Consider the following 12,454-nt stretch of genomic DNA (forward strand, 5'->3'; position numbering starts at 1 on the left):
AAACATTGATAGTCATCCATAGCATAGTTTAACACTATCAATGATCAGTTGCACTATTGACATCGATGGCCATCCCTATGTCCCACCCAGGGCTGGAAATGTGTCCCGTGGTGGTGGGGGCAGTTGGGAGTCCTCCCTGCCTGCTGCTACTCTGCTGGACAGAGCAGCAGTGAATAGACAAGATGCGCACAGTGTCTAGGTATGCCCATGTGCCAATCGTGTACTATGTGTTCTACTAAGCTCAATATGCATATTATACGACTCCAGCTAAAAATGAATTTGCATGGGGTTGTCAAGGGAACAGCCATAGAATTATCCCAACCCACTTGCAATTTTCTAGCGACCCCACTACATACTTGCCTACTTTTGAAAACTAGTTTCAGGGAGATTATAGTTAGTAATGGAATTTTGCAAAGCGGCCCATTGAGGGAGCGTGTCATGCTCCCTCAATGGGCCATATATGGAGAGACTGTGAAAAGAGATTGTGAGCGTGGCACCTAGAAGCGTGGGTGTGTACTGCTACATCTGAGAGGAATCTTTTAAAATGACTTATATCCAAATGTAGGTGAGCCCCAAAGCAGATAGTAAAGGCCCCCATACACTAGCCGATTTTGGTCAGATTTCGGCCAGATCAGTCGGATCTGGCCGAAATCGGACCAAAATCGTCTAGTTTTGATGTCCCCTCAGATCCGATGCGCGGTCCCGTGCGCATCGGATCTGCGTCGGGTGGTCGGACCTGCTGCACGTCCGACCACCCGACTTGGGACCTAGTGGGGCGGCGCGGCGGTGGAGGGAGCAGGGGGGGCTGGGGACGCTGCGGGGGACACAGGCGGCATAGAGCCGGGCAGGGGGAGCCGGGAGCTGTCAGTACTGAATCAAAAAAAAAAGCCCATACAATGAATGGACGGCCTGTGATTGGCTAAGCGCTCTCTCAGCCAGTCAGAGAGAGCGCTCAGCCAATCACAGGCTGCCCATTCATTGTATAGGCTTTTTTTTCTAGCACTGACAGTTCCCGGCTTCCTCTGCCCGGCTCTATGCCGCCTGTGTCCCCCGCAGCGTCCCCAGCACCCCCTGCTCCCACCAGCAGCCCTGCTCTGTAGCTCCCCCCCCCGGGTTTTTTACATGTGATAAATCGAGACGATTTATCACATGTAAAAAATGGCACATCAAGTGCCAATCTAATCAAGCTCCCCCGGGGAGCAGCCGGGGAAGCTCAGGGGGAAGTCGGTATGGGGGCCTTAAGAGCTACTATACTTGGTAAAGTGCTGGGAAATGGTGCTGATGATTCATTGTAACTGTATCTATCTCTTATTCCTTTTTCCCCCAAAATATGTAACAGTGTAATGTGGGCTAGGTGAAATGAGGGAGATTGCTAGACCAAATGAGGGAGAGAGGGAGATTACTGCTATTTCAGGGAGTCTCCTGCAGAATGCAGGAGGGTAGGTAACTATGCCCCACTACCTTCATTAAACGCTGACTACTTGTAACTCGCTTTATTATCGATGAATCCAATCCTATGCCCAGTGGCAAAACACTGCTCCACTGCATCTGGCAGGCACCCGGCGTGGCAACAGAGCATCAGAGGGATTATAATTAGCAATAATAGCATTAAATACAACATTTTGCAATAGCTCAAAGTATTTGGTGGTAGTGGAACAGAGAGCACACAGGCAGCAGGTCCTCTGTCAGTGTAGGGAGCCTCTGCGGGCAGCAGAGGGCGCTGCGATGCCAGTCTCCGCGTCTCCTGTGCTCTATGATCTCCGGAGGTCACTGACTCTGTTCTCTGTTGTGTCCTATCTATGATGGCGGCGCCCTGCAGGAGACATGCCGGCAGCTGCCTGCGGATGTTACGGGCGGCTCTCCGGACTGATGTTGCCCGTCCGCTTAGTGCATCAGCGCCGGTTGAGCCTGGTGCTGGGAACAGCCAGGACTCGGCGGGGAGAGAACCCGCGACGCCAACGGTGAGAGGGGCAGAGGAAGGCAGGTGGTCACCCCTGTCTGCTTTGGGGGCTCTGGGTCTTGTGGTTCCACAGATGGAGAGGTGCAGGCTCGCTGGCCAGTTACTCAGTGAGGGAGTGGGAGGTCGCTTACTCTCCTATAGCAACCTCATCAGGTCGGTCCTTAACATTCTTAATGCATACTTACCTCCCAACATGACCCTCTCCAGGAAGGACATATTGCTCTGTTCCCGGACTTCCCTGATAATGTATGATTGCTATCACCTGTGGTGAAACACCTGTCTTGTCAATCAACATGTTTTAAACAGGTGAATGGCAATCATAAATGAAGAGGGAAGTCTAGTAACAGCATTCTGTCCCTCCTGGAGAGGGTCATGTTGGGAGGTATGCCTAATGGTGCCCATACACTTAAGATATTGCATGCGCATGTCACGTGGTGCATACCTCCCAACTTTCGTCCGGAGGAAATAGGGACTAAGCCGCGCGAGCGCCCGAAAAGGGGGCGGGGCGTATGCAAATGAGGGCGCGGCTTATGCTAATTAGCCGCGACCTCATTTTCATACGAGAATAGACGCTGTGCGCATGCGCACAGCGTCTATTCTACTAGATTGGGGGGTCTCCCAACTGCCACCCCCCGCAGCGGGACAATGCCTGCCGCGGGTGGGTCGTCGGGACAGGACCCGAAAATCGGGACTGTCCCGACGGAATCGTGACAGTTGGGAGGTATGCGTGGTGCACTGGCATGCTGAATCCTGTGTTGCCAGATATTATGTGCTGCACATAATATTTATCTCATTGAATGTGCAATCGCATGTGGTTTTAACCTCATGCAATCGCTCGCTATGCGATTGGCGGCGGTGGAGTGGGAGGCAGGAAGGCTGCCCGAATGTGAGGCCTCTGAATGGCTGAGAGAGCTCACTTAGCCAATCAGAGGGACCGCCCAGTCTTTTGAAATGTTTAGTCTCAAATTCTGCTGCGTGCCAGCCATCATGTCGCCAGCTCCGGTACACCGCCACCTACCAGACTGCCCATCAGCCTTCATATAGCTCCCATTGTGTCATCGCAGGTGGCATGTGACATTGTGTGCTAGAAAAAAAGCACTTTGCACAATGTATGGGCACTGTAAGGTTCACGTTCAGGACACAGGACCCCCAGGCCAGCCCAGCCCCACTGCCCCAAGGAGGCGTCACACAAGGGAGAAGCATACCTCCAAACTATCCTGATTTTAGCAGGATAGTCCCAATTTTCTTTTTTTTTTTTGGAGGGGACGGGGGACTGTCTTGCATCCCACCTGCAGTTGGGAGTCCCCCTGCCCATCTGTTCTCTGCAGAGCAGTGGTGAATAGAAGCCATGAGCATGCACGCTCGGTGTCTATTCACGGAGACAGAGAGGCTGGGTGTGTGGCCAGCGGCTCACAGATTGCTGGCCATGACACCCTCAGTGGTGAAAACAAGGGTTTGGCCTTGCATGAGTTCAGCAATCATAGGCCATGTCCCCTGGCTGTGAAGCTATGCCCCTAAATGCACGCTACCGTCTCTTTCCTGTTTCACAAAGTTATGAGGCATGGAGAAGTAGCAGCATATGTCATATTCGGGGCCCCTCTCCCCACCCCTCTCCTCTGCTGCAGATTCTTGCAGCCCCTGCTCACGGGCTCCCACAGTGGAGGTAGTTTATCCACACATCGTCTCCCACTGTTCTTGTTGCAGATGGGGACAGACCTATGTTTATTCTAAAACTCTGCTGTTACAGTCCGTTTTAAGTATATCTCTGCTTGAGTACAGGTGGTCTATTTAGTAATTTGATGTACTGTAACCATTAGATCTCAAGCATGGATATTCTTTAAACCTGGACTGTAATGGTAGAGATTTGGTATATTTGATATATAGAATGAAATGAAATATAAAAGAACCCAAGACAGGAAATTTCAATCTGAGTTAGGATTTTGTTTATTTCTGAAGTGTACGGATCATAGGCTCAACAGTCAATAAATCGACACGAAAAGGTCACTACATGAAGAGGTCAGCAGAACTTTTCCACCGTTTTAATCAGTGTCAATGTCAACACCTGAGTATGTGGACCTAATCTAGTGTAACCCGTACCCACGTTTCTCTCGCAATGCTTCGGTTAAGGTTCCTCCCTCCATTACTGCTGTGCTTGACACTCTACCGTTCCTAATTAGAGTCGACATAGATGTTAAGTATGAAAAAATGAAAACTCATGTCAACAATTGCCATGTTCACATTGTGCAATTCGAGCTATTGACTGTCCTTATCATCTGGGCCCCTTTTATATAATCCCCCTGTAGGTGATGGCTGTCACAGGCTATGGTCTTCATTCTGCAACGCTTATATATACATTTAGCATGGACAGCAGCTATTTTTCCTTTTCAAACTTATTACATTTTTTTAGTTATTTTGATTTGTAAGGCCCCTTTTACACACACCCACGAAACTCCGCACTACCAAGAAGCCGTGCAGTGCACAGAAGTTTACAATGGTCGGGTTGGCCACAGCCCCGCAGCCGTCCTTTCCAGTGCTGACAGCCGGCTGCACCCGCGTGAATGGACACAATCCTGTCCATTATTATCTACTGTGTACAGCAGGGCTGGCCAAACCGGTCCTCGAGATCTACCAACGGTCCACGTTTTCCAGGTTTCCTAACTGATGCACAGCTGTAGTCATTACTAACTGTCACATTTTAAAACATGCTGCATTCATTCCTACTATAGATCTGCAGGTTGCCTGGAAAACATGCACCGTTGGTAGATCTTGAGGACAGGTTTGGCCACCCCTGTTGTACAGCATGGCTTTTGGCCGCCCGGTGTCAGCCGGAGCGTGTGAAACAGCCCTGAGGCTGAGCCGGCTCTTCCATGTGCTCCTTGACACCTAACTGGATTAGCAAGTGGCAAGACTATTCTCACCATTGCAGAAGCAAAAGAAAGAAAGAATGTCTGTTCCTGGCGCACTAGGAGTACACTAATGTAATATTTAACTTTTAAAAAATTCCAATAAAATTGCTTTTTTTTTTATACTTGTGACAATTGGGGTTATACTACATTACTGGGTTATTATATTACAGTCATTGTTGGTTTCAGTGATTCATTATCATTACGCTAATGATCACTGAAAAATGACTGTAATATAATTACCTAGTAATGTAGTACAACTCCAATTGTCACAAGTGGGGTATAAGCAGCGACGGAGACTTCCACTCAATTTAGGAGATATATAGTGTTCATTCTAGCACCCGCCATATTTGAAAACCCATGCAGTTCCTCTTCCCTGCCTGTCACTGTATGCTGTAGTGCTTCTAGCACAGTGTGGTCTGTATATGAACACTGATATGCAAACCAGATCTGTGCTAGAAACACCAAAGCAGACAGCGACACCTAAGGCAGGGAAGAGGAATTGCATGGGTTTTCAAATGTGGCAGGTGCTAGAATGAACACTAATATACATAAGGCGGCACTGACAGCTATTTGCGCATAATAAAGCAGAGCATTCCTCAGCTATTATGCTAAAGTAAGGGATTATATAACAACCTCTAATTGCAATGTCCTGACACACGGTCAAGGACTCACACTTAATCTATGCTCTGTAAACCCCTCAGTCGGTGCTGCTAACCCATTTGGAATATAATAAAGTACTCCTTAATTATATTGCCGGACTGTAGAATAGTGCAGCAACTTCAATCTGCATTAAAACACACCTCCGTCACACTACCAATGCGATTCATTCATATTGAACTCAACACATCTCCTAATCAACCTGATACAGGGAACTGAATATTATGAGCGATATTATAAAGAATTAGCAATCCCTCACTACTATGGGGAAGGTGTAATATATTTGCCTGTCCGATATAGGACCATAGACATATTTCAAGTCTAACAATCTGGCAAATAAGAGGCCAGTAAGGCACACCATATATTAACCCCCTAAATATATCCCACTGCCTAGTGGAGAGACATCAGCTCACTGAACTGAGAGTAGTTCCTATGTAACCCAATAGGAATCTTGTGATATTATAAAATTACAAATTCTTAAGGCAGATTTAATTGACACAATAAGGGAACCAATATAGGTTCAAGAATCAAGCGCCAATATAGAACCCAGAATATATTGGGTCTCTTATAACTGAGAGCACTCCCACGGATAACATCGGTCCCGATGTATAGGTGGAAATTGCTCAGGTCTAATTAGAACTAACATCACTGTGTAACTCATGGAAAAAACAAAGAAGTCAAATTGACAGATGCAACAAGTAAACGACACACAGCCTACATTTATTTCATCACACTTTTTATTTTCTTTGACAAATTTATTCAAAGTTAAAGTTGACATTATTGTACCCCTAGCGCGCCACAAACAGACATTCTTTCTTTTGCTTCTGTACATTTCTGGGGCTGCACCCCCTCAATAAGAGCATTGATGGATGCCGAATAAATATACTGTAAATGAGATGTCTTCTGTATCCTTAGAAAAATAAGACCTATAGCTCTATCTCCTGTGCCTACATATTCTCACCATTGCTGGCCAGTGTCTTGTGACCTTTTCTTCTTGTCACCTTTTTGAATCTCCAAATGGAAGATGTATCACTGTGATGATCATCTTCATTACTGTGGTGTCTTAATAACTAGATCCACAAATTCCCTCAGAAGCAACACACTTGCAATCTGAGGTTAATTTGTTCAGCATCCATAGGGGACCTATGCAAACAGGAGAACATGTGAACTCCACACATATGGGTTTGTAAATTAACTCTTGGCCCTAGCAAACAAAAACAAAATATACAAGCAAAATATGGAAATGACTCCTTGGCATATATTCAATGCCGTGGGCGAGCGGTGACTGCGAGCAGGACTTTTTGCTCGCAGTCACCGCTCACCCTGTCAGTATTCAACTGACCCCCCCTCATTCGCAAATTCCCCCTCGCTCCGTTTTTTGAGCGAGGGGGAATTTGCGAATGTGCCTCCAAAAGCTGCGAGAGCCGAGGCTAATTACAGCGAGTTTGCTGCACTAGCCGCGGCTCTCACAGTTTAGGGGAATCCTCGCAGTTCTGTGACGGCGAGGATTCCCCCGGAACGTTGCATAGTGCGAGCGGCCGGCGCGGGGGTTAAACTGCGAGGATCACTGGTTTTCTGTGATCCTCGCAGTTTAACCCCCTCGCCGGCCGCTCGCACCGGCATTGAATACTGCACCTTGTCTTTCACATTGTTTTAGACATTTACTTTCCTGTGAAGGAAGTTATGGGCTTTGCATATTGAATTGGAATTCAATAAAAGACCCGAAAATATAAAAGTAGTGACATTCTGCATGTAAGGGAAAACTTTACAAACTGACTGCTGTATAAACGACATGATTAGACCAGTCTTCAGGGTGTATATCATGTCTGATACTAAACACTATAAATAGACTGTCAGTGGTGGTTCCTGCTTCCTTAGGAGAAGGATAATTGGTTCCCAGATAAGATATTTTTGCCAGGAAGAAACATCAGTTTCCTGTGAAAAATCTTATTGTCATCACCTTAACATTTCCTCCAATACTTGAGACTCTGCATCAGAACAAGCTAAATAGATGATCCAAAGTAACTGAAATACTGCAACATATTTGATTACAGGTTGAGTCTCCCATATCCGAAATGCTTGGAACAGAAGGATTTCCGATATCAGATTATTCCTCATTAAGTAATATTTGCAAAGCATCTTGGGGATGGGACCCAAGTGTAAACACAGAAAGCATTTGTGTCATATTTACTGTATACACATAGCCTGAAGGTCATTTTATACAATTTGTTTTATTAAATGTTGTGTATGAAATTAAGTTTGTGCAGACATTAATGTATGCTTCATATACGCCCAGCCTGAAGGTAATTGTATACAAATATTATAGTTTTGTACATGAAACAAAGTTTGTGTAGAAAACAAAGGTGTCACTATTGGTCATGCACAAAATATTCTGTATTTTCTAATACTCTGTATTTCTGAATTTTGAATGTGGGAAGCTCAACCTGTTGGTAAGGTCAGAGAATCCCACCTTTGAGCCAACTTGTCCAAAATCATATCCTATAAAATCATTTGTATACCATTTTGGTCTTGGCATTATAACTTGAGTTTTTGATTTGTTATATGTATAACAAGCTGCTTTATCTTATTCAGCCACAAGAGGGAGCTTGTGAAACAGAAGTTAATTTTGCAGTTCTGTTGCATGCAGGTCACTTGGCTTTGTTGTAGAAATTAGTGTCCACACATAATGCAGGTATTATCAGTGCTAGTTTGTTGCGCACAATATATTTTACACACATTTTGTAGAGCGCTCTCATACAGTTCCATTAGTTTAAAAATCAGAGCAGGGTTGTTCCTATATGATAAAAGACTTAAGTGGTTTATTCATATTCTTGCCCCAAATACATATGACTAGATGAGAAGTGCAGTTTGTGCTGGAGGCCAGATGGGAATAAATGTAACCTACTCCTATGCTTAATGTGTGAGGGCTTTTGCATACATCTATATTCTAGTCCAGTGATGGCTAACCTTGACACTCCAGCTGTTGTTGAAATACACATCCCAGCAAGCTCTGCATCAGTTTTAGCATGGCCAAATAGTAGAACTGTAGCAGGGCATGCTGGGATGTGTAGTTCAACAACAGCTGGAGTGTCAAGGTTAGCCATCACTGTTCTAGTCTGAGCACTTTAACAATTTTTTTTCACATGCTCCTGTGCAAATTAATGGACGACAGATAGGGTTAATATAATAATTTCGGATTACAATGGTGGGAAACAAAGACGTATGAGCCACAGAAAGAAAGCTGTAATAATGCCACTGTATAAGTCATCGCTACAACCTTCTATTTAGTACCGCTTTCAATTCTAGAGGCCATATTTCAGAAGGATATTATTAATACATTAGCGATGGTACAAAGAAGGGCATCAATGGTACATGGCTTACTCTTCAAAACTTACCCAGAAGACTAAAATGTTTTAACATGTATACTTTGGAGCAGAGCAGGGAAAAGAGAGACATGATAGAGACTTTCACTTATATGAAGGGTTTTAACAAGGTCCAGGAAGGAAACCTTTTTCAGATGAAGGGAAGTATTAAAACACAGGGACATACACTGACACTGGAGGAGTTTCAGGCGATAAGTGGAATAGCCTCTCATCAGAGGTGGTAGAGGCATATACTCCTATATAACCACCATAGCTTTCTCTAAGCATAACGCTGAGTAAAATATCTTTGTAATTAGACCTCCATGACGAGGGCAAGCTGTTGCTCAATGCAGAGAGATGATTTACTAATGTACTGCTTTATTGCATGCATTTTCAGGAAGCTCCCGTGGACAAAGAATCTTTCGCCTATTTACTCCGCCATTCTCCACTCACTCAGCTGGGCCCAGCCAAGGATAAGGTAGTCGCTGGAACAATCTTCCAAGTTATTGAAGATGATCTGTACATCGACTTTGGAGGAAAGTTTCCCTGTGTGTGCAAGAGGCCTGAGCAGGACGGAGAGTAAGTACAGAGAATAGAACGTACTGTAACACCAGCATGCCACTGTCGTATTTTTTTCATTAGCTACAGCTACTTACTTTTAGACAAAAATATTTTTGGGTGCTTCTCTCAATCATCGGCAGCCTCAATCGCCAACACTTTAATGGGACTCATCCCCTATGCCCCAAAGAAGATTTAAAAGTGTGAAGAGGGGTTTTGATGAGGGTGGAGGCACTAGACTGATGTTAATCTATAATGAAACAAATACTTATCTAGATGATCTTCATATGGTTTCTTTCCTATTGTGGTCTTCTTATCTTTAGCTCGATTATTGATTGGAACGGTGAGTTCACTCATATAACGGTTTCTTTCTCCGTGAGGAATAATTTTATTCAGCATACAAGGTGTGGTAATAAAATATAATAAAAGCAAAAGTATTTAAAAAAAAAAGGAATTGTTTGCTAGTGAAGGAGTTGTTATAGACCCCTGAGGGAGGTAGGCTCAGTAATGGTGTGTACACACGGCAGGTATGCCATGCTATGCGAGTCTCAATATGATCAGATTGTATTGGGACTCGCATCGCACGGCATGCTGCAGAGGGACAATTTGCCTGCCCTCACTATATCGTTGCCGATTTGCGCTCACTCGGGAGCGCGCATCGGCAGCACATCGTGCTCGTTAGCCCTAAAAAGCCGACTATTAATATGCGATATGGCTTCCGATGTTCACTATATTGGGAACATCGGAAGCCATATCGCCCCGTGTGTACACACCATAACAGTACTATAATCCGGTTTTACAGTCACTGGTTTTTAAAATATAGAGTCCTTACTTTATCTTCTTGGGTCCACCCCTCCGTATTTCACCAACAACCTGTTAGTGACCACGCACTATCCTTTAGTAGGGATATGTGGCAATCCTTTTCACAGCGGATAACATTTTAATCTCTCTCTCTCTATCTATCCTATCTATCCTATCTATCTATCTATCTATCTATCTCTATATATATATATATATATATATATATATATATATATATATATATATATATATATATATATATATATATATATACACACACACACACACACGAGTATTAGTAATTTTTTTATTTTTGCATGGGTTCAATTTAGTGTCTACAAATATGAGCCATGCATAATAATAATAATCATTGATATCTAAATGTTGAATAACGATCAGCAATGGCATTCAGTTTCGAGGGCAAAGTTTCTTGGTCTGCTGAGACTTTTCTCTGGATTTACAGATACATGTAGCATCACTATAAGAGTATACTAGGCATTTATCTTGCTTTGCTAGTCTAAAGTCACGTACACACTGGCAATGGGAGCTGAGCAATCTAAGCACAGATCGCTCAGCACACAGCGCCGCACTAGTGATGTGAGCTGAGCAATCGGTCACTGGCCGTGTTGTCAGTAGAGAGAACATAAGCGTTGCCTGCAGTCAAAATTTAGTGAAGCGATCGTGATGTGTGGGGCCGTGCTTCATTACTGAGCGATGTAGTCAGATCTCTTAGAAGTGGGGCTGAAATCGTCCCATGTGTATGCCCCACTATATTACCCAAATAATCCTGATGCACACATTCTTCACTTTAGAATACCTGTAGCATGATATAAGCAGACGTTCTGGACTGAAATGGATACCCAACAGATCTGTAAGATCCAATCAGAAAGACAGTGTGTTGCCTTCACTTTAACCCAGTAGCTGTCATTCAATAACTGTATGTTTGGTGAAAGCGCCAACACTTTATTATTTTTGCCAGTTATTTATATGTGTGCACATAATCCGCAGCGCTTATATTTATATGTGTACCTGCACCAGTGGAGCTTACAATCTCCTATTCAGCAGTACGCATTTTCCCGACCTTTTTATACCCCCACTACTCATGTCGGCGTGGAGTTGAATTTATAAAGTGTGGCAAGCGCACGCGGAAAACGAGCCCAAAGCGTGGCGAGCGGATGCGGAATACACGTCAAGTAATCCGCGGGGCTCACTGCGCTCTGATTACTTGACGTGTATTACTTGACGGTGGCTTGCTGCGCTTGCCACACTTTATAAATTCAACTCCAAGCCAATGTGCATAGTAGGGGTATGAACAAGTCGGGAGGACATGTACCACGTCACCTCGCGGGGCTCGCTGAGCTCGCCATGCTTCGGGCTGACGTGGATAGTGTGGGTGTACTAAATACGGCAGGTACAGTGAAACTGCGAATGGCTCATTGCATGTGATGCGATCCGCAGGAAGTGCTGCCGTGAAACTACGCAAGTACCCAATTTGCATGGTGGTCTACTAGATTTTCACCTGTTTTGCAGTCCTCAGTAGGTATGTGAAGGGAAAAACATAGTTGTGCAGGAGGGGCACGCTAGATAAGGTCTATACTACCTCTTTGTCAGAAGTATGTTCACTTTGGACATTTATTTGGAACCCTAATGTCCTTCAGTGTCTTTAATATGAGTTGTTGTAGAGATCACTGTCAGTGAGGAATCAGATGGTGATCTGCAATATACACTCCATCTACTGTCATTGACAGGCTTCACCCTATGATCAAGGTCAGAGGTGACTTAGTAATTCCCAGGGCTTTAAGTCTTTGAATTATTGAATCAACTCCTCCTGAAAAGCCAGGGGAAGCAAAATGGGAAATGCAGAACAATTGTAACTTGTTTCTCGGTGGTGTTGTCACACACTTGTTGTCTTGGTTTATTTTGCTTTGTATAACAACCTCACTTGACTAGTGCAGTACCTGGCTCTGTTATGGGAGCAGCATTTACTGAAGCGGTTGTGCAACCTATTGGCCATCTGCTGGGTGCTGATAGAGTAGTGTCGCCTGCATGTCACGTCTCTTCCACATGACCCCTGATCTCCTCACACCGTGCCAAAGGCTTACTTTTGTCAAGTGTTTGACACAGAAACGGTGAGCCAGCCAGGCAATGTGAGACACTGCTATTTGCCTTTCATATCACCATGGTTCCTGTGGTTTTCTCTATGTACACAC

The 12,454-nt window shown here is 44.6% G+C and overlaps 1 protein-coding gene across 1 annotated transcript in view; it reads left to right on the top strand.

The window, feature by feature from the left end:
• The first annotated feature begins 1,767 nt into the window (after positions 1 to 1,767).
• Positions 1,768 to 12,454, top strand: part of MRPS28 (mitochondrial ribosomal protein S28) — a 63,885-nt gene continuing 53,198 nt past the window's right edge. The window contains exons 1-2 of the mRNA XM_083187273.1: positions 1,768 to 1,961; positions 9,283 to 9,464. Coding sequence (XP_083043399.1) covers positions 1,800 to 1,961; positions 9,283 to 9,464 — 344 coding nt within the window. The 5' untranslated portion in view covers positions 1,768 to 1,799. The remainder of the gene's footprint in view (positions 1,962 to 9,282; positions 9,465 to 12,454) is intronic.

Source organism: Crinia signifera, chromosome 5 (genome assembly GCF_055691185.1).
Source record: "Crinia signifera chromosome 5, ASM5569118v1, whole genome shotgun sequence".
Lineage (NCBI taxonomy): Eukaryota > Metazoa > Chordata > Amphibia > Anura > Myobatrachidae > Crinia > Crinia signifera.